Below are 23,711 nucleotides of genomic sequence, written 5' to 3'. Positions count from 1 at the left end.
TGCAGAATGCTTTGAAATCAGGAAGTGTTATACCTCCAGCTTTGTATTTTTTTTCTCTTAGATCTTGCTAGGGTATTTTGGGGGGTTTTTTTTTGGGGGGGTGCTATAAAGAAGAGAGAGACTTTGGATTTCAGTCATCATTGATTAAGTAATTCAGATCATCCTACCAACAAAGGATGGATAACACATATAAAACATTGACCTGAATGGGTTGGAGAGCTAACAAGTTTAAAGAATAACTTGTCTAAGATACTGGAGAAGTCAGAAATCCAGAAAGGTTAGCCGAACATTGGTCTCTCTGCCCTAATGGCATTTGTCAATTTTGGGTGAAGTGACTGAGATACTAAAGAACACTTTTTTGACAGGCTTAACAAACCTGAGTCCAGACCTCCTAATGATAAGAGCTCTAGTAAGCCCTCCATTTTTGCATTGGCACTCCCAAAGGGCTGTACCTTATGAGTTGAGAGATCCAGAATGAAATCTCAGCTTCAAGTCATCTGAACGGTCCAGAAAATATCAGTCTCTAAGTTGGATTAATGTGATGCCAAAGGTTAGTGCTTGCAGACACCTGAAGGAAGAGAAAAAAATCCACTCTGGAAGAAGGTAATGACTTGCAAGTTCCCAAATAATTTCTACAAATAGGTTTTCAAATAAAATATTCACAGAAAATCAAGTAGAAGACAAAAGAGAAGGCAAGGCAATAGAAAGCAGAATAAGTATAAACAACAGGAGGAACAGAGCCATAAAAACTCCAGATATTAAACTGATCAGATATGAACTTAAAATAGCTATGCTTCTTTTTTTCATTGAAAAGATTGAAATTTTCATCAGCTAGAAACTATATACAGTGACTGGAAAATTTATAAAGAGCCAAACAGAAATTCTAGAATTGGAAAAGTTAAGAGCCAAAATTAAGAACTCAATCAATGTGTTTAATAACATTAAACTCAGATTAAAAAGACAATCTATAAACTGAAAGGAAGGAAAAAATATTTTAAGAATAAAGTACAAAAATAGAAAAGGATGGACAAAACAGAATTCAAAATGTGGTTGTTTTAAAATATATCCAAAAATTATCTAACACTTGTGCTTTCAAAAGGTAGAACCTAATTACTCTCCCGTTGAGTGAGCTGGACTTACTAACTCACTTCGAGCAAACAGAATATGGCAGAAGTAACAGTGTATGACTAACAAGACTAGGTCACAGAAGGCAATGCAGTCTCTTCCTTGCATTCTCTCTCATTTCACTTAATCTGGGGAAAGCCAGATGTCATATCATGAGACACTCAAGCAGCCTTTTTGAGCAATCCATGTGGTGAGGAAATAAGGCCTCCTTTCAACAGCATGTGAGTGAACCGTCTTGAAAGAGTTCACTTCAGTCCCTTCAAACCTTTAGATGACTACAGCTCTGGCCAACATCTCTAATGCAACCTCATGAGAGAGTTTAAGGCAGAATGATGGTTGCTCCTTAATTCCTGATCTAGAGAAACTGTGAGGTAACTAATGTTTGTTTTATGCCATAAATTTTGGGGTAATTTGTTACTCAGTCACAGTCAACTAATTCACAGAGTAAAATAAAGCAGAAACAGTAAGAAGTTTTCACATGCATCTAATTGAGGTTTCAGAAAGAGAGAAAAGAGAAAATGGGGTAAAAATAATACTGAGAATTTGTCAAAATGAAAAAAATCCATAGGTTTTTGAAGAAAAACAGTCCTCAAGAAGTGTAAATTTTTAAAAATCCACATGTAGGTACCTTATATTAAAATTACTGAAAAATAAAGATAAAGATTAAAAAACTTAAAATCACCCAAAGAAAAATGATAAAGGTTAAAAATTAGACTGAGATCTTACTTCTCACCAGAATACAATGGGAGCCAGAGACAATGAAATGATCTATCTAATGTGGTGAAAGAAATTAGCTATTAATCTACAATTGCATATATAGTGAATATATCCTTTAATAAACAAAATAAAATAAAGATATTTCCAAGCAAACAAAAACTGCAGGTCACTAATAGACCCACAATTAAGGAAATACTAAAAGTATTTCTTCAGGTGGAAGGAATATGATCACAGACAGAGGCATGGAAATGAAGAAAAGAAAAAAGAAGAATAAATAGCAACAGAAAGGTAAATATCTGAGTAAATCTCAACGAATACTGACTGTATAAAATAAAAATAAAGTTTCTGGTATTTAAAATACATGTATAACTGAAATGCATAACAACAAAAATGCAAAAGGCAGAAAAGGGAAGTCTTTTAGGAAATAGCAAAAGTATTAATTTATATTAGATTTAATAAGTCGAAGATTCATGCTGTACTATCAGAGTTGACACTAGAAGAATTGTAAAAGAATGTGTAACCAACAAGTAATTGAGGAGCAGAAATGGAATTTTAAAAACAAAACACTTGATTAATATAAAAGAAGACAAGAAAAGAGGATGATAATATAGAATAGGAGGGTCAAGTAGAAAACAAATGATATACCATTAATTATATTAAATATAAATAGGCTAAATAGAAAAAGACTAAAATTATCAGATTGGAATTTTTTAAATCTTCAATTATATGCTGCTTACAAGACTACATTAAAGAAATAGGGATGACAGAAATAGGCGAGGGAGATTAAGAGGTATAAACTTCCAGTTAATGAGTTGTGGGTATGAAATGTACAGTGTGGGGAATTTAGTCAATAATAATGTAATATCTTTGTATGGTGACATGGTAAGTAGACCTATTGTGGTGATCATTTTGTAACGTACAGACATATAAAATCACTATGTTGTGCACCAGGAACTAACATAGTGTTGCATATCAATTATACTTCAATAACAAACAAACAAACAAATCAATAGAAAAAGAGATCAGATTTGAGATTCCTGAGGTGGAGTTGGGGAGATGGGGAATTGGATGAAGGCAGTCAAAAGGTATAAACTTCCAGTTATAAGATAAATAAGTACTAGGGATATGTTATACAACATGATAAATATAATGAACACTGCTGTACATTATATATGAAAGCTGTTAAGAGAGTAAATCCTAAGACTTCTCATCACAATGAAAAAAAAATTTTGCCTTTCTTTTATTTTTTTATCTATATGAGATGATGGATGCTCACTAAACTTATTGTGGTAATCATTTCATGATGTACGTAAATCAAATCATTACACTGTATACCTTAAACTTATACAGTGCTGTATGTCAATCATATCTCAATAAAACTGGAAGAAAGAAAAAATAGGGTTGCAAGTGAAATTATATGAAAAGATACAGCATGCAAAGGGTAACTAAAAGAAAATTGGTATAGCCACACTAAAATTAGAAAATAAAACTTTAAAGCAAGAAATATTACTAGAGATAAAAAATATATTTCACAAGGGTAAAAGGTCAATCCAACAGGAAGGTATAATAATTCTGAATTTCTATGCATGCTAACATAGCCTCCAAACACATAAAGCAAAAATCAAAAACACTAAAAGCTGAAATGGAAAAATCCCCAACTACAGTAGAATATTTTAATCTACCTCTTTCAGAATGTGCTAGAACAAACAGACAAATAATAAATAAGATATAGAATATTTGAACATTATTAGCTAACAAATTAATGATATATATTGAACAATGGCAGAATACATATCTCTTTCAAATACACATGAAATATTTATTAAAAGTGACCATATTCTGGTCCATAAAGCAAGTCTCAGGAAAATTCAAACAAATCAACAATACAGAATATTTTCTGACCCACTGCAATTAAGCAAGAAGTCAAATTTTTAAGTAACTTAAAGACCCCATAAGTTTGAAAATGAATAAATCCACTCTATACAACCAATGGATCAAAGAAGACAAAATCTCAATAGAAATTAGGAAAATTTGGAATTGAATGATAATAAAAATACTACATATCAAAATTTGTGGGATATAGCTAAAGCACTGCTTAGAGGGGAATTTATAGTCTTAAATGCATGCATTAGAAAAGAGGAAAGGCTGAAAAGTAATAATTTAAGCAAACATCACAAGAAGTTAGAATATGAAGAGAAAAATAAACTCAAATAAAAGAAAGGAAATACCAAAAATATGAGCAGAAATTAATAAAATCAAAACCAAAAATATTTTAATGAAGATAAAGCCAAATTTGGGTTTTCTACAAAACTATTTAAATTGATAAATGTCTAACAAGACTGATCAAGAAATAAGAAAGATGGCATAACTATCCCAAGAAGACATCATTATGGATAATTCAGATACTATAAGAGAATATTTAAAATAATATATGCCATACAATTTGGAAATTTAGATTAAAGGGGAAAATTCCTAAAAAATACATAACTTACCAAGGAGAAACAGAAAATGTCAACATTTCTGTAACTATAAAAGGAATTAAATCTATAATTAAAACCTTCCCCAAAAGAAAACCTCATTTCAGAAGTATTTACTGGTGACTTCTACCAAACATTTTAGGAAGAAATGATATCAATTTTCCACATTCTTATAGAGAATTTTAAAATATAATAAATAAAGAATACTGCATATATTAGTTTCCTATGGCTGCTGTAACAGATTACCACAAACTGGCCTGAAACAACAGAAATTTATTCTCTCACAGTTCTGGAGGTCAGAATTTTAACATCAGTTTCACTGGATCAAGGTGTCAGCAGGGCCACACTCCCTCTGGAGCTTCTAGGAGAGAATTCCTTCTTTGCCTATTCCAGCTTCTGGAGGCTGTTGATATTCCTTGGCTTGTCCAATCTCTGTCTCCATCTTACATTACCTTCTCCTCCTCTGTGTGTAATCACCCTCTGCCTCTGTCCTGTGGGGATAATCTCTTCACAAGATTCTTAACTTTATCATATCTGCAAAGACTCTTTTTCCAAATAAGGTATTAATAGATTCCAGGGACTAGATCATGAATGTCATTTGGGGGGGCATTTTTCTAGCCTACCACCCTCCCCAATTCATTTTATGAGGCCAGCTGAACTTTGACATCAATACGTGAAATGACATTACAAGAAAGGCAAATTATAGGCCAATATCTTGAGTAAATGTATATGCAAACCTTAAAAAAAATTATCAAACGCAATCCAGAAATACATAAAAAGAATAAATATACCATGATCCAGCTGAGGAATGCAAAACTGTCTTAACTTTGAGAAATCAATTTAATTCTCCACATGACACTGACCCAAAAAAAGGAAGAAAAAATAGGGAGTAACACAGCTCTTTACATGCTCATCCAGAAAGAGGAGTTGTTAGATGTCACTTTAATCTACAATTTTTTCCCTGAACAAACTGAATGAAAGGAGCCATAATGCCTTCACCAGTTCCACCAGCACCTCTCTCAAATAGGAGACAATTGGGTCTGTGGATGCTTGCAGGTATCCCCCCTACCAGCTACCTATAATTACCAAGAGAGCCATAACAACGTTCCTGGAAGCCCAGAACTGATTTGATGATTGAAGAATACCTTCTTTAGGTAGGGAGCAGGAGAAAGGCAGATTATATCTAGGTAATGTCTAGCACTTTGTTTTATCATGAAGACGGGGCATGTGAAAATTTTCTCACTGGTCTCTGACTTTGATAACTTTAAATTGCCAGCTCATTGAAATCAAATAAAGTCAATGTATGATCTAGTCCAGAGATGGGTAGCAGACCCAGTTTTAGCAGTCCCTAAAATATTACAGTGTAGTAGTCCTCAACCCAAAGCATATCCCAGCCACCAGGGGACTTTGACAAACTACACAAGCCTTAGCTCCACCCTTGGAGATTTACAGGTATAGGGAGCCACTATTGTGATGGAAAGGTATCACATTCTTCAGGTGTATTGTTTGTGTATTATAATGGGGAAAACAGAGTAGAACCATTGCAATGATGATGTAACAAACACAAAAATAGAAATGTATGAAACATAAATACACTCCTTTCCCTTTCCCCTGATATTTTGGGACTTTATCACACAAACCAAATTAATGTACATGTATTCATTTTCTATTGTTTATAATAAATTACCACAAATGTATTGGCTTACAATAACATTTATTATCTCACTAGGTCAGAACTCTAGGCACACTGTATCTAAATTCTCTGCTCAGGGTCTTACAAGGCTGAAATCAAGGTGTCAGCTAGGGCCACCATCTCATCTGAGGGTTGGGTCTTCCAAGCTCACTGAAATTGTTGGCAGAATTCAGTTCTTGCAGCCATAGCTGTTACTGCTAACAGCTCGTAGAGGTTGATCTCATCTCCTAGAGGCCACCTTCAGGTCCTAGCCATAAGACCTTTTAAAACATAATAGCTTACTTCCTCAAAGCAAGCAGGAGAATCTCACTCCAGTCTGCTACAATGGTCTTACATAAAGTGAAATTACAGAAGTGAACTATCACATCACCTTTGCCACTTTGGTGTAATCAATCAAAGGGGCCATGTTCCCACCATATTCACAGGTCCAGCCCACACCCAAGGGTACAGGATCATACAGGGGGTGTACACCAGTGACTGGGAATCCTGGCGGCTATCTTAGCTTCTGACCTACCACAGTGTGCACTGCAGAAAGGGAAAGAATATAAAAGAATGGGAAAACCTTGGATGGGCAGAGAGTAACTGGAGAAGAGAATCAGATTGATTGAGGAGTGGTGGCAAGAGGAGAAAGAGCTGGGCAAACAGCCTTGGGGGAGAATCGGGAGAGTTAAGAGTTTTGTCTGGCAATGGACTTTACGTGAGGCAGACAGAAAGATACAATAAGAAAGGAGGACTTTAAGGAAATTCTTCTGATTACTAAGAACTTACTCCCTTTTTTGATATTTTCTTTAGAGACTGCCATAAAATATCTTAATTTCTTTCAGCTAATTGTATGTGTAGTTGTTTTTCTTTCTTATTTTTATTTTTTGCTTCACTGTCATTCATTTCAGTGCAAATCTGTACTCAGAATGAAATTCAATGTGATCCAACAATATTTTGATTACATTGTAAAGATGAGGCTTAGGATTCAAACAGATCTTAAATCAAATCTCCACACCTTCATTTACTAAGTCCGTTATTTTTTTAAACCTCCACCAATTATTAAGCACAATATGCCTATTCTAAATGATGTTGCTTAATTTAGCTTGTGATCAAGATATTGCCTCCAGTTGACTGATTTATCCCCTGTTATCTCGTTAAGTGACAGCTGTGATCACCAGTTTATCCAGATTGACAACAAAATTAATAAATGCAGTGAATTACTTCATTAAATTCCTTAAGTGGTGGTACATATTAAAAAGAATATCTATAACTATCTAAGGTGTACAATAAATGTCAGCTTCTACTATTATAGTTTTAAATTTTCCTGCACCCTGGCAAACCAACTGGCAAAATGTATTATTATTATGTAAATGACATGAAAAACTAGGAAAGTGAAATTGAGATATATCAGGAGGGCTGATATTAAGCTTATGCTTCTCAGCCTAGACTGTAAAGCACCACAGCAGCAGAAGTTTCTGTCTAGCCATTGATGTTTTCTCAGAGACTTGCATGCAATAAGTGTTGAATGAATACAACATTTAATAAATGAAAACAATATTCTGTGTCTAATTACCAGTTCCATTTATGGTGCTCATAGCCTTATTAAGGGGTCCAGGATCAGGATAGAGGTGGAAGACCTACCTATCAGAAAATTAAGGGCTTGGAAGAGTTGGGAAATAAATTATGTTCTTGCTGGAAGATATTATAAGTAATTTATGCATTCATTTAAAAATATCCTTTAAGCACTTTCTGTGTTCAGATACCATAATAGATGTTGTAGGGGTTAAATAAAGTATACAAGATTTAATTTCTACTCTCAAGGATCTTCAGTCCAATAGAGAAAATACTTGTATACCAATAATTTATATACAAGGCTAGATGTGATAAGTGGTACATATAACACAAACAAAATTGTATAGGACTTCAGAGAAAGAAGAGATCCCCTTAGACCATGGATTGGCTAACTATGGTCCATGAGCCAAATTCATCGTGGCCTGTTTTTGAATGGGCCATGAGCTAAGGATAGTCTTTACATTTTGATAAAACAAAGAAGAATACAGAGGCTGCATGTGGCAAAGCCTAACATTTAACTGTTACTTTACATAAAAAGTTTTTGGACACCTGTTCCAGACAACTGAACAAAGAAGGCTTTATAGAAGGCACATTTGATCTAGGCCTTCAACTGATGGACAGAGCTGGGGTTGGGGAAGGGCACTTGGAATGAAGGGAATTACTTTTACTCAAGCCCAGGGGCAGTGGACTTCAGGACACATCTGAGAATAATGGTGACAAATCCCATTTGGCATGACTAGGAGTTTTATGAAGGGAGAAGTGGAGGAGTCTGGAAGGGTTGTCTGTGGTAGGTGGGCTAAGGAAATGGGCTATGCAGTAACTGAGGACATCACAGTTGCCAGAAAGAATTTCATGAAGTTTTTGCAATGGCCTCTCTTCAAGGATTCTAATGATGAGAATGAAGATGATTTTTCATAGTGGAGCACTATAGTAATGTAATTTTTATGACAATTAGCCAGAGATGAATCCCATGCTTCACTCCAGCCACCAAAAAACTCATGACAGCAATGCATATTCTCTTAATTTCAGCCTAGGTCAGACTGAAACTCCCAACTAGCTGCTTAAAGACACCTTGCTTTATTATTTCCCATCTCCTCCACTGGCTAGCTCCCTGAAAATATGATTTAAAATGGGATTTCAGACAGACTCTCCAGTGTAGCTTTGTTTCACATGACACTATGTTATTAATGCATGACACTATATTATTAATAATATTCACCAACAAGTCTCAGACCCACTATTTCACCCTCATTTAGTGGCAATCTTCAGCCATCAAATAATTGCACTTGTCTGTCTAGCCCAGGCACAAGACAACACTTACACAAACTGTTCTGTTGGTCAGTTCCATTTGCTGAAAGCTCAGCAGGGAGGGATCGATTTATTCAATGCATAAAGCTGCTTCATACAAGTGGAACTCAGGCTAGGGAAGGGGGGAAAAGACTGAGAAAGGCAATGGAAAAAGACGTGCTATGCGGAATGAAATGGCGGGTTGGTTGGGAAATCTCCATTTGGGAAAAAACACATCTAGTCCACCCCAATTTCCAACTTTCTGCTGAAATCCTGAACGCCTGTTTTCCTCCCTCACAGGCTGAGAAGATAGCAGAGACTGTATCCAGAAATACATGCCTTCTGGGTGCTGTGACTCTGATCATACACATTGCAATTCTCTGACTGGCCCTCCACTCACATGCTCTGGACTTTTATAAGGACAACAGTTCTTGTAATTAGAAAGGAAAGTAGGAAGTCAGACTAAAACAGATGCAGCAAGGAAAAAATTGAAGAAAAAGGAAAGAAAATCACAGGAGAAATAGTTATAAATTATTTTACAATAGCCACAAGGCAGGGTGGGATTACCTGACTTGGATGCAGATAAGGCCGACAGGAGGAAAGGGTGGCTGAACCTCAGCATTCCCTTCTGACTTTCCAGCATGGCCTCCACTTCCCCACTGCCCTAGGCCCTCATATTCCTACCCAGGCCTGTCCTCCATCCCATTTGCTCTAAATATCTCCTTTCTTCCTTCCATTCTGCACCAGAATTAGAGAATTCCTTTTACTAGCTATAATAGCAAAAGGATCTCTTAAAAGACTTCATGAAGGAGTCTGTTGATCATAGCTCAGTATGATAATTTACTAAGAATATTCACTTCCAAACAGGGATCAATAGGATGAATTCCCATTGGTAGATTGTCACATCATGGCAGGATCACTGAAGGTAAGGAGGAAAAGAAGAAGATAAAAAGGGGTGGAATGAAGGAGAAAGGAAAGGAACTAAATATGTAATGAGTGACATTTAGTTTTACATATAGCATTGTGTGAGCAGCTGCCTACAAGAGATTCTATGGGCTAAATGGCTGCTAGTCAGGAACTTAGACTCCATTGACCCAGATGTGAGCAAATTCCTTAAGGGTGGTGAGGAAATATAGAGAAAGGAAATTCTATGACCCTCTCATGACCCAAACATTATATACATCTAGAAAGTGGAAAATAAGGGTGAGCAATTACTGGACTCTGTCAGGGCCTTAGAAAAGTCAGTCAACCACTTTGAGGCTCAGTTTCCTCACTTATAAAACAAAGCTGTTGAGGGGGAAAGGGTTTCTACATTTCCTTCTCATTCTTAAATTATATAATTCAATGAATTTTGTCTAATTTTTCCCTCTCTAAGTTCATTCCTATAGCAGATAAACATGCTTTTATTTCTTCCATCTTAAAAAAAAAAAAAACTCTCCTTATACTGCTTCTCTGTTTCTCTAATTTCTTATTTCTCTAATTCCCTTTTCAGCAAAATTCCTTGAAAGAGATGTCTTATAATCCATATCTCCACTCTTTCTTTTCCCATCCTCTCTTGAATCCACTCCAATCAGACTTTTGTCCCCATTGTGTTGCAGAAACTTTTCTCATAAATATCACCAAAGATCTCTAGTAGCCAATTCTCAGTTGTTCTTTTATTTGACTATTAGCAGTTTTTATACAATTCCTCCATTGAACACTTTCTTCATTTGGCTTCCAGGACACTACATTCACCTGGTTTCTGGTCATGCTTTTTCAGTCTAATTTTCTGGCTTTTCATCATCTCCCCAAATTCCAAATATGAACGATACAAAAACACAGCCCTTATTCCTCTTCTTCTCTCTCCACTCATACAATGGATGATTTCATCTGTTCCATGGCCTTGAAGACTATCTATGGGCTGATGACTCTCAGACCTCTCTCCTGACACCGGACTTGAATATCCAAATGCATATTTGAAACTCCTTAGATATCTAGTTGCTATTTCAAACTTAACACAACAAAAGCTCCCACCACCAGCTTGCTCTTCCTGAAGTCTCTCCAGTCCCATTAAGTGGCAACTCCAGCCTTCCAGCTACTCAAGCCTACTGCTTGGGAGTCACTCTTGAATCCTTTCTCTCTCTCACACATACTACATCTCATCCATCAACAAATTCTCTCAGCTCTTCCTTCCAAAATATAAGCAGGAGTCCAGCCACTTTTTTCCACTTTCACTGCTACCATCATCCTCTACTTGATTGCAGTAGCCTCTTATAACAGTCACCACCCACGTTGGAAACAGATGGCATCCCCCAATAGAGTAACTGAAGAAATTTTAATTAAGGACCCTTTATGAAGGTGTGGACAGGATTAAGGGAAATTAGCAAATGATGGTCAAGTGCCCAGTGTCTAGCATGGCTTTGGAGGCCAATGGAGTCATTACTATCCTTAGACATACATGAAAAAAAAAAAAAAGGAGTGGGAGTAATTACCTGAAGACACACAACAGGAACTGCATTCTTCAGTGGAAAAACTCAGCCAGCCTTTGGCAACCATCAGAAAGGAAAATGGAGAAATGAAGACCATGAACTCACTGTCCTCCTGCCTTCTGATCTTCTGATCACAGACATAACTGAACCCCAAGCCAGAAGACAAGGGAGCCAATTGATGCAGTCCATTAAGGTCAGCCTCCTAGCCTCCTGTGCTCCTCTGGGACACAGAGCAGAATGAAAAACAGTAGAGAAGGGATCTGGAGGGGAAAACAAATGTATTTGGCAAAATATCCTCATCTGCAAAACAGAAATAAATATTACTGTCATGGAGTGAAGTGAAATAATCAACATAAAGCATTTAGCACAATGCCTGGCACACAGTTTTTAGGGGAAAAAAACAACTTTTATATGCCTGGCATCATGTTTCCAAAGGTGAATTTTTATGGAGTGATGTTTTCCAAACTTCAGATCATGACCAATTAGTGGGCTGTGAACTTAATGAGTTTCCCAGCATTTTTTTTAAGAAATAGAAAAGACCAGCATGCATCTCATGAAGCAAGTACAAGTACTGTCTCAAAAACATTAATTTCATTTAAATTCACATTAAATTCAATGTATGTGTGTGTGTATGTACATGCACATACGCATTCAACTGTGTATTTGTTTCCTAGTGTCAGAAGGTAAAATATACTGGTTTGGCCAAGAAGTTCCTTCAGGTTTTAAGTAAAAATAAAAGACACATTATTCATTTTCACCAAGAACTTTATTGAACAACGTATTTACCCTTTTGTTCCACTACCTTCTGCCAAAACTTTTTATCTTTTTGAGCAAAGGACTGTTCCAGGTGCCTTTTAGTCTTCCAGGGAATTGAAATTTTTTCCATTAGGAGAATTTTGTAAAGACCGAAATAAATGGAAATCCGAAGGTGCAATCTCTGATGAATACGGTGGATGAATCAGAACTTCCCAGCCAAGCTGTAACAGTTTTTGCCTGGTCATCAAAGAAACATGTGGTTTTGAGTTATCCTGATGGAAGATTGTGTTTTCTGTTGACTAATTCTGGACGCCTTTCATTGAGTGTTGCTTTCCGTTGGTCTAATTGGAGCAGTACTTGTTGGAATTAATCATTTGGTTTTCCAGAAGGAGCTCATAACAGAGGACTCCCTTCCAACCCCGCCATATATACAACATCACCTTCTTTGGATGAAGATCGGCCTTTGGTGTGGTTGGTGGTGGTTCATTTCGCTTGCCCCACAATCTCTTCTGTTCCACATTATTGTACAGTATCCACTTTTCATCACCCGTCACAATTTGTTTTAAAAACGGAACATTTTCGTTATGTTTAGGTAGAGAATCGCATGCGGAAATACAGCCAAGAAGGTCCCCCCCCCACCCCCGGCTTAACTATGTGGAACCCAAACATCAAAGCAATTAACATAACCAAGCTGGTGTAAATGATTTTCAACGCTTGATTTGGATATTTTGAGTATGTTGGCTATCTCCCCCATGGTATAACATTGATTGCTCTCAATTAATGTTTCGATTTGATCACTATCAACTTAAACTGGTCTACCCTAATGTGGAGCATCGTCCAGCGAGAAATCTCCAGCACAAAACATCGCAAACCACTTTTGACACATTCGATCAGTCACAGCACCTTCTCCATACACTGCACAAACCCTTTTTGGTGTTTCAGTTGTGTTTTTACCTTTATTGAAATAATAAAGCATAATATGACAAAAATGTTGCTTTTCTCTTCCATCTTCAATATTAAAATGGCTACACAAAAATTCACCAATTTTGATAAGTTTTTTTTTTTTACAATGCACGCTGATATGACAGCTGTCACAATACAATCTAAAAAAGTTGTTTCAAATGAAGCTAAAGACTACTAAGCAAGGCCTCCCTGGTGGAGCAGTGGTTATGAATCCATCTGCCAAAGCAGGAGACACGGGTTCGAGCCCTGGTCCAGGAAGATCCCACATGCTGCGGAGCAACTAAGCCTGTGCGCTACAACTCCTGAGCCTGTGCTCTAGAGCCCGCGAGCCACAACTTCTGAGTCTGCATGCCACAACTACTGAAGCCCACGCACCTAGAGCCCATGCTCCACAGCAAGAGAAGCCACCGTAAGGAGAAGCCCACACACCGCATTGAGGAGTAGCCCCCACTTGCCACTACTAGAGAAAGCCCAAGCGCAGCAACAAAGACCCAATGCAGCCAAAAATAAATAATTTTTTTTAAAAAAAAGAAAGACAACTAAGCACTACTAGAGCCATCTTACGGAAAAAAAAAATGAACGAACCTTTTGGCCAACCCAATATTTCTTACTAAGAATTATGGTCAGAAAGTGTTTGAAAGCCACAATTCAAGAGTACTTCTAGCTACTCCCTCTCATCTCTCACTTATTCCTCCCCAAGAAGTGATTTGCCTGATTGACAAATGTGGGAGGAGAAATTGGGCATATGTGCTTGAGTCTTTTCTCATTCTCCTGTCCCTGCTAGTCCCCTCTTCTGTCTTCTCTTATTCTCTATGGTAGACAAAATAATAGCCCCCAAAGATACCAAGTCCTAAAACCTGCAACCCATGAATATTACCTTATATGACAAAGTCTTTGCAGCTATGATTAAGTTAAGGATCTTGAAATGGGGATATTACACTGGATTATAGGAGTGGGCCCTAAATGCAATTATATGTATCCTTTAAGATGGAGGCAGTGGAGATTCTACACACAGAGGAGAAAGGCAACCTGAAAACAGAGTAGAAAGGGATTTCAAGACACTGGCCCTCCTTGAAGACTGAAGTTATGCTGTCACAAGTCAAGGTATGCTAGCAGACACCATAAGCTAGAAGAAACAAGGAGTGATTACTTATCCATTCATCAGTCAGTAGACATTTTTTTTTAAGATTTTAATTTTTTACTTATTTTTGGCTGCATTGGGTCTTCGTTGCTGTGTGCAGGCTTTTCCTAGTTGTGGCGAGCCGGGGCTACTCTTCGTTGAGGTGCACAGGCTTTTTCTTGCAGTGGCTTCCCCTTGCAGTGGCTTCTCTTGTTGTGGAGCACAGGCTCTAGGTGTGCGGGCTTCAGTAGTTGTGACACACAGGCTTAGTTGCTCTGTGGCATGTGGGATCTCCCCGGACCAGGGATCAAACCCATGTCCCCTGTATTGGCAGGTGTATTCTTATCCACTGTGCCACCAGGGAAGTCCCAGTCAATAGATATTTTTAAAAATTGCTTTTAAGGGTTCTTTCCATGCCCTTAGTGGGTAGGGAAGGGATTACCAGGCTTGCAACCATGAGTGAAGTGTCATGAGAATTGGGAAGGCCTTTGCACACCAATTTGCACTCTGACTTCCCTCATAATAATAACAGCTACATCGAGTGATAATTATGTATAGAACACACAATGTACATCTTTTTTTTGGTAAGGATTTACAAAAATTTAGCAAGGTAGCCATCATTACCCTTCTTTAACAAATGAGAAAGCTCAGAGTCAGGAATAGTTATTCCTTTTGGACAAGTTTGTCCAAAGTCACACAACTAGTAAGTGACAGAGACAGGTTGTGCATCTAGTTTGATTTGCTTCCAAAAACAGAGCCATCTCCACTTCAAGTGTCTCCCTGTGTTGTCCACCACTGGTTTCCCGAAGCTAGGTTTGTGTTCCTCAAGCAAGCTGCATATCATAGTTTGTATATATCAAAACTATACATAACAGGAAGTTTTGAACATAGCAGTCTAGTTTTTTCTGGCCATTTTTGTCCCAAGGTCTTATGCCCCACTTGATCATTTCTTTTGTAGTTGTTGGGTTAAAAACTAGATAAAAGGGGGCAAAAGAGGAAGATGTACACTTAACACTAGGGTCTTAGTGTTGGATCATTTGTTGACAATAAATTTCATTACAAAAATCTCATGGCTATCTTGGATATCCAAATGCAGAATCTTTTATAGATGAGGAAAAGAAAGCCAACAAATTCACATATTTGTCTAATAACCAACGACCTCATCAAAGTAGAATTTCATTGCAGTGTAAACAGACTCCCAATACTTTGTGAGTTCGAAGTGGGAATTAACTCCAAATTTATTTTGATCATCCAAACATCACATTGTAAAATTTCCATTACTGTCTCCATGATTTTTCTCTTCTCCTTATGAAACTGATACTCTGCAAGGGCAAAATCAAACCCTACTTTTTACTTTGAGAAGGGGAGAAATTTTAAATAGCATTTTTCAGTTGTGGTGATTTTGAGATCCCATGATCAGAATATTAACTGTCCTTGAAGTAGTAATTCCATTCCACAAAACCAAACCCCAAACATTCACACAAGTTCCTGTCAAGTCACATATTTAAACAAATTATTCTAAATAAATGAATGCTACAGAACCCCCGAAACAATGTGGTTTGCTCCTTTGATTTTCTGGAACATCTTTTTGCTATACTGTTCCGCTACATACTTATTTGGCTTCATGGTGGACTTGTTAGGGCATGTTTAAGAATATTCATTACTCTTGGCAGTTATAAACAAAATAAATGCCAAATAGAGATTCTAAGATGCAGGCAAAAAAAACCCGTTCAGAGTGTAGCTACACAGTATTTGCTCATGCCCTTCTATATCAATATCCTTCTCCGAAGGAATTTCCAAATACTCTAGGCCCAGGCGCAAAGGACAAAACAAGGAGAAGTCCCACCTTTGAGCCCAATACGGAGGTGATCCGCCCACCCACTAACCAATCCGAAGTCATGTTCTCCACCTGCTCACGGCATGAGCGACCTTTTCCTTCCCGTCCGCTGTCCCCTTTTACGACAGTTTTCCGGCCTAGTTTACGGCCGCCACTGCCGTATTTCCTGGGGCGCCCTTGTCTGGGCGGTTTGTACGTGCTGGTGGTGGCCGCGTCGCTTTGTGGTAGAGGCGTAGAGTTGGTGGGGTGGGATGAACCGCGCTCCCGGTGGACGCAGAGGAGCCGAGCGGGAACCATGGTGAGTTCCGCCTTCCGGCCTCTTGGGCGATCTCAGGCCCAGGACTTAACCTCTGCTCAAGGTCTGGGAGGAGAGGAGCCGCAGATGTCTCCCTAATGCGACTCAGAGCTGGGGTGTAGCGCCCCGGAGAGTCACCCTCTAGGACACAGAGCTGTTGCCTCACCCCTCTCGGGCCTTTGTGCCTACCGTCCATGGGGCTCGGAGGTCAGTGGAAACGCATTTGATTATACCTGCTGTCCCCCTAACACATCGTCGCAGTCCTTTCTCTACATTGCTCTGTCTTTCCCCTTTTCTCTTGCTGACACACTTCTCGATTCCTGAACATATTTGGCCGAAGGTGCTATGAGAAGCTAGTCTCTTAGTTAAGCCTACGTTTAACGGTGAATCAGAATTTACAGGAACCCTCTGTAAACAGTTCTCCCTTCTCTGGCAGAAACTTTATTTCCGTTGCTATTGATTGAATTTTAATGTAACTTCACTTGCCCGGAGGTGAAAGAGAAGTTTTCAGGGGGAGGAGAATTATCTTTTTCACTGTTGTATAAGCAAATAAGCAAATCGACTTGCCTTTTTTTTTCCTCAGTGAAAAATCCCATACCTTTTAAATGCATTGGATATAAAATTTTTAGGGTCATTGGGCAGAATATTTTCATCCTAAAAGTTATTTCTCCCGTTGAAATAAAACTTGTAATAAGTTGGAATGGGAGAATGGGCATGATAGGGAAAGGTGAAAATGAGAGAAATGAATATTTACTCTGCTTCCTTTTACCAGGCCAGTACATTGGTAGCAGTTGGACTGACCATTGCTGCTGCAGGATTTGCAGGTTTGTTTATGGTTTGGGGGTGGAACTGAAGTAGAGGAGGTTGCGGACTTTTTATTTTATTGCTTTTGTTTTTAGGCCGTTACGCTTTGCAAGCCATGAAGCAAATGGAGCCTCAAGTAAAACAAGTTTTTCAAAGTCTACCAAAACCTGTAAGACTTCTTATTCACCATTTTTGCTAATTCTTTGCTGTCTGTGTATGAAGCCTAGACCCAGACATCCATGAATTTCTAAGTGATTGCTTTGGAGCCCTTCTCTTGCTTCGGAGCCCTTCTCTTGCTTCCTACAAAGGTTTAGAAGTTCTGAGCTTTGTAATGGTGCTACCCTAAAGAATCAAATGTTACATGTGACAGATTTAGGGAAGAGGTGTTAACAGTTTTAGTATCATGAAAGTTAATATCACTTTATTGTTCATACACCATTACCTTCAGCATCATTTGCTCTGCATCACAAACACAGAGGGATCTAGGGGTCTGAAGTGATCCATTTTTACTGTGTGGCTCTGGCACTCCCTAACAGAGATTACTTGGGTAGCACTTCAGTTAATTGGGCTCTAGAGTATGACTGAATGTGATGATCATACCTCCTGTGGTCAAAATTCAGAATGAATATGATTTTGACAACCTGTAGAATATTGCTTTTTATTGTTATGATTGAATGTGACAGAGTAGGGTAATGGTAGGTTTTACCAATATAATTTCTGACATACCAAGATCAGTGGATCTGATAGCCTGATTTTCTCAATATATATCTTAAAGTCTTGTTTTAGTAGTTGTTTTGAACCTCAAAATGTCCTTGAACCACTTGTCTCAGAAGATCTCTGAATCCTCTAAAGCACTTGTTGTAAAACATGTAGTCATATTCTGAGATCAAATTTTTATCTAGAACATGGCTAGCTTGGAATAATCTTCCCTTTGCTCCCAGAAGAACTGGCTTTAAGGCACTGTTATTTTGTCTTGTATCTTCAAGACAGTTTAGATTGTCCGGGGGGGGGGGGGGAATGGATGTTTAATGATCATTAAAATATTTATTGCTATTTATAAAGTTAAAATACCATAGGAATTGCACTTAGTTTTCTGAAGTGTCTTAGTTTTTCTGCTGGTTCTATGAACATTTATAGACATTTTTTAGCAGCTTTCATTTTATTTTGATAATCTTTTCTTACAAATGTATTTCCACTTTCAGGCCTTCAGTGGTGGCTATTACAGAGGTGGGTTTGAACCCAAAATGACAAAACGGGAAGCAGCATTAATACTAGGTGTAAGGTAAAATAATTTCTCACATTTTTAATATTTTTCTTCCAAATTTAGAGCTATAAGCAAATGTAAGAAAGACCTCTCTTTTATTAGGAGAAAGTTATTCTATTGTGTACATTTTTTTAAATTTTTATTATTTTTTTGGCTGCACTGTGCGGCATGCGGGATATTAGGTCCGTGCGGCATGCGGGATATTAGGTCCCTGACCAGGGATCTAATCCACGCCCCCTGCAGTAGAAGCATGGAGCACTGGACTGCCAGGGAAGTTCCATCTATTACATTTTTAAGATCTAAACATTCCCTACAAAAGTCCAATGAGGTCTAATGACGCATGAGTACTTTTTAACTCATTGAAGGTAGATTTTTCAACAGATAATCACAGTGCTCAATATTGTTCTCTATAACGGAGTAACAGATTTTTTAGTGATGAAATTTTGCCTTCATTTCCAAATACTTAAACATACTTTTCAATAAAAGGATTGTTGTAATGAATAGTTAAAAAGTTCAACTAGGGCTTCCCTGGTGGTACAGTGGTTGAGAGTTCGCCTGCCGATGCAGGGGACGTGGGTTCGTGCCCCGGTCCGGGAAGATCCCACATGGCGTGGAGAAACTAAGCCCATGAGCCATGGCCGCTGAGCCTGCGCGTCTGGAGCCTGTGCTCCGCAACGAGAGAGACCACAACAGTGAGAGGCCCGCGTACCGCAAAAAAAAAAAAAAAAAATTCAACTAAATTTTTAAGAATGCCTTATTTTTCTAAGGAGCTCTGTTTAGTTCTGTGATTCAGAATATTAATCTTCCTAATGTGTTAGAGAAGAGGTTCCCAAATAGCTTTTCATACTGTTGTGTTGACTTACTCCAGTTTCACAATTTTTTTTCAGTTTCACAGTTTTTAATTGACCTTTATATAGTTTTTTAATGTGACCCACATCTACTCTGAAGTATACAATACCTTTTCCTTTTTAAATTAGCCCTACTGCCAATAAGGGAAAAATAAGAGATGCTCATCGACGAATTATGCTTTTAAATCACCCAGACAAGGGTAAGTATCATTAAACTATTGTTAACACATTTTGTTGGAGTAACTGTTATTAGTGGGATAATTTTGTGTCTAATTCTTGGTTATTATAAGGGAAATGCCTAGATATGTTTGTTAGCACTGTCTCCCAGGCTGGATCCATTTGTTGTTTAGGTATCTTAAAAGAGTAAGTTCTGAGTGAAAAATTTTTAGACTAGTGAGCAGATCTAGTAACTACTATAATTTGGAAGTAGTGATAAGCATTAACCGTGTTTTGAGATCTGCAGTTGTGATGTGACTTACAATAGTGAGTCAAATACTGCTACTACTACTGTTTGGGGTGCGGGGTGTCTACATTCTTACCTAAGGAAAATGTTGAACTTCAGTTAATGAAACTAATAAAACTTTTAATTTGTTTCCTATCCATTTAGGACCTTTTAACTAGTGGTTACCTAGTTAGAAACCTATAGGATGTATTTATTAGTTTCTGATACACTTCTAAGCAGCCTAGGCTGAGTTGAAAGATAAAATGGAATACCAAAATGTAGACCACAAAATCCATGTTCCAGTGTTTAAGTCTTTACTTTACAGGAGAAGCCCCTCTTTAAGAAAGAGGGTTTTGAGCTTAAACATGGTTGTAATTGTTTGGTATCTTGACTGCATAACCTTTTACAAAACTTAGCTTATACTAACTGGAAGGCTCTTGATTCTGTAGATCTAGGGTGGAGCCCATAAATTTGCATCCTAACTAAGCTTTTTACTGATTGCTGGTCTGAGGGCCACACTTTTTTGAGAATCACTCAAATCACTGCTGCAGTTTAGTAGGAAAGCAGATGTAGGTGACATCGTGAAGCAACTGTTAATAACAGGAAAAGGATATAAAGCAAAAGCAAAGTGGGGTCTTCCCAACGAAGCTCAGCACCTCTGAAAATTTCATGGTTTTAAAATAACACAGTACAGTAAATTGGTGTTTATGAGTTGTGATCCTCATGAAAAGGTAATTTACACTATTTCAGAGTCACGTTAAGTATGAGAATTTTTTAAAATCTTATTTCTATCAGTTTAAGCTTTTTCAAAAGGTGCCATTTTTTGTGGAAATCTCCCATTGGTCAATATTAACCATGTTTTTGGTCATCCAGTTCCAGTGTCACAGTTATTTTAAAGTCAGAATTTCATTTCTGCTCATTTCACCTCTTAGATAAGCATAGGAATTCTTGAAGCAAGAGAATAGCTTTTCACCAAGCAGAAATTGGAGAGTCCATATTATAACTATTCCTTTTTTTTCTTCCTGTAGGAGGATCTCCTTATATAGCAGCCAAAATCAATGAAGCTAAAGATTTACTAGAAGGTCAAGCTAAAAAATGAAGTAAATGTATGATGAATTTTAAGTTCCTACTCATTTATGTATATGAGTACCAGCTTTTTATAATAAAATGCCTCAAAGCTACACATTTTAAAAATTAGCATAAGCTAAATGAAAGCCTTGGTATAAATTTGAGGATTTAAAATCGGATTATAGAATAATACTCAATAATTATGGATAAATTCATGCCATTTGAAGTGTTCGTTACTCATTTGTCAAATAATTTGGTACCTGTGTCAAGACAAAGTGAACAAGTAGTCTCTCCCTGAAGGAATCCCCAATCTGATGGGAGACTGATAAACTGATAATTAAAATACAATGTGAAAATAATTACAACGTGATAAATATGATGGAATTAGCACAGGTTGTTATAGTAGGGGCTCATCTCATTAAGACAAGTGGCTGTTCAAGGTACAGAGGACTCCCCCAGCCACTTAGAACCTTGAACTTAAAAGTGAATTTAGCCACAGCTTAACCTAAGAAGTTGATCTAGGTATGTATTTATCACTTTGTCAGTGATAAATCTGAATTGCTTCAGATTTCATACATTAAAAACTGTAACAGTATGATAAAGATTTGAGAATACAAGTCTTGTTTTTAATCAAGAAAGTATGTATATTTTATTTAGCTAACCCCTTAAAGAGACTGACCATTTATAAACTAATTGGTTATTTTTTTACATAATCAAGTTTCACATTTGTTAAAACACAATTAGTGAAACTGAAAAGCTCTCAGTTATCAAAATATAACTAAGGACTCGAGAATTCATACACTGATATATTTAAATGACATTTCAGGGTAAATGGCTATTGGTCTAACAAAAAATATGTAAGGATCATAACCAGAGGACCTACCTAAAACATCTGAGGTTAAGATAGCTATTTTGTGGTCAGCCAGAATACTTAATTTTCAGTTCTAAGATGATAAATACTACTACCTACAATCTAAACTTTCTTAAATCATCCTAAAGTTCTTAATTATTAATGGGGAACACGAAGATTTTCAAGGTCAAAATAATGGAGGTGGTCATATTTAGCACTGGAATGTGTTTAGGGACATTTCAAAATGGAGGTATATCTGCTTTTATTTTCCATCCCATTTCCTCATTCAAAGTCTGATTAAGTTCATTTGTCATGATTTAAAGTATGACAAAGCATTTGGCTATTTCCAGGGACAAAGGGGTATGGAGGTACAGTTGATTCTTGTTATTTAAAGTAGTTGTGTTCTATAAAGTCACTGAGAATACTAAATTAGTGAATCCTGAACCACCCTAGGGGTTTCCTGTGAGCCTCTGGTCACAACATTCATTTTTGTCAACCAGTGAATATATAACCTTGTTTACAAGTGTTTCTGTTTAAAGACATCTTATTTAATATATAGTTGATTCATTAACATTAAATTCACAGCCAGTAACATTATAGCTCATGCCAATCCATCACAGCCTCCTGCATTTAGGAACCCTAGGCAGCAGCACTTCACTACGCTTGAGGGCCATCTTAAACAGTGAAATCACCAATAAAAAGGACAAAAATGCAAAAAACTTGGCATTAAATGGACCATGAAAAGGATGCTTGTTTACAGTAGGAAAACTGAAACAAGGCAGAGCATTACTTTGTAGGTACCGGATGACTCATTTTCACGCTTTGCATGTCCACAACTGACCAGAAAATCACCGTGATTGTTGACTTTGGAGGTCTGAACTTGAAAATAAGGAATCCGCTAATAATGAGGATCAACTGTATTTTGGCTTACTAGCCTTTTATTTCAGTCCTTTGGAGTAGTCAAAAAAAATGTTTATAAACAAGAGCTTTAATTAAGGAAAAGAGATATTATCAACTAAAAAGCAAATTTTTCAAACAAAATATGCCCAAAGGCAATCAAGCATTAACTTTAAAAAGGAAAACTTAATGTTGAAGGTACACTTTTGAGTGTTTAATGCAAAAACAGCATACCTGTTTCTAAGAAGTATTGAGACAATGGAAACCACTTTAAAATAATACTAAGGAGCACAGCAGACCACATTTTTCTTTCATAGTAATGTTTTATTTTCTGTAGGCTTACCTTTTTCAAGTAGAAGAATCCATATTTCATTGAAAGCTGTTAGGCAAACCTACCATTTTTCTTGGATAAAAAAGTCACCTTTTTTACGATGGCTCTAGATCATGGTAATTGATTCAAGTATGGTGATCTAGAAGAGAGCCTTCACCTTTTAATGGTATTTTCTTACAAAATGCTTGTGTATTATTAACATTGACTGTTCACAATGTGCTAGCGTTGTGCTAAGCATTTCCCCCTTACCCAGTAGTAGTTACTATTAAAGTACATTTTACAAGTAATGAAATTGAAGTTCAGTGAGGTTAAGATACTTGCCCAAAGCAACATGCTGGCTGAGAAAACTGATCTTTCTCAAACCCGAAGTTCCACGCTGTTAACCTCTACACGGTGGTACCTTTCATAAATCTGATAACCCAGGGATGTTTTCCTTGGTGGTACTGAGATGTGTGTCTGGTACTTGTCATTACACTTCTACCTTGGGCCCTTTTAATCCACTGGTCCTTTCAGATATAGACTTCTTTAAAAGGGAGGAAGATAATGGTTGAATATAGGACTAGGGAATAGGAGGTACAGGTTTCAAGTGAAACTTCTGCTATAATAGCCAGGCAACTCTGAGCAAGTTATCTATGCACTTAGGGCTCTGCTTCCTCATCTGTTAAGAGGGGGGAAAAAATAACAGCCAATTTAAATTGTGAAGATTTCTCCACACTTTATGGATAGGAAATTGAAAAATTAGAGCAAATGCTTTCTGAAGCTGCACAGCTACTGAAACTATAAGCCCTGAATATCTTCTCCAATATACTAGGTTAATTTATAATTTGGTTCTCTATATATTAGTCCTTAATACATGCCTATTCAGTCTTAATGTTTAGAACTGGCATACCAGAGCTTTAGTTTCCTTACTTAGCC

General features: G+C 37.3%; 1 protein-coding gene across 2 annotated transcripts; it reads left to right on the top strand.

Annotated features, from left to right (window-relative positions):
- Positions 1-16,140: 16,140 nt before the first annotated feature.
- On the top strand, positions 16,141-21,322 carry DNAJC19 (DnaJ heat shock protein family (Hsp40) member C19). Of its 2 annotated transcripts, none has more exons than XM_067034090.1 (6): positions 16,141-16,295; positions 17,065-17,116; positions 17,192-17,265; positions 18,299-18,378; positions 19,338-19,408; positions 20,679-21,322. In XM_067034090.1, exons 1-6 carry the CDS (start codon positions 16,293-16,295, stop codon positions 20,747-20,749), a joined length of 351 nt encoding a protein of 116 aa, XP_066890191.1. In that variant the 5' UTR covers positions 16,141-16,292; the 3' UTR covers positions 20,750-21,322. The 2 variants fall into 2 exon arrangements, with proteins under 2 accessions (XP_066890191.1, XP_058919873.1); XM_059063890.2 differs by having other exon boundaries at positions 16,149-16,499.
- The last annotated feature ends 2,389 nt before the right edge of the window (positions 21,323-23,711 follow it).

This window comes from Kogia breviceps, chromosome 5 (genome assembly GCF_026419965.1).
Source record: "Kogia breviceps isolate mKogBre1 chromosome 5, mKogBre1 haplotype 1, whole genome shotgun sequence".
Taxonomy (NCBI): domain Eukaryota; kingdom Metazoa; phylum Chordata; class Mammalia; order Artiodactyla; family Physeteridae; genus Kogia; species Kogia breviceps.
This window is presented reverse-complemented; position numbering and strand designations above follow the sequence as displayed.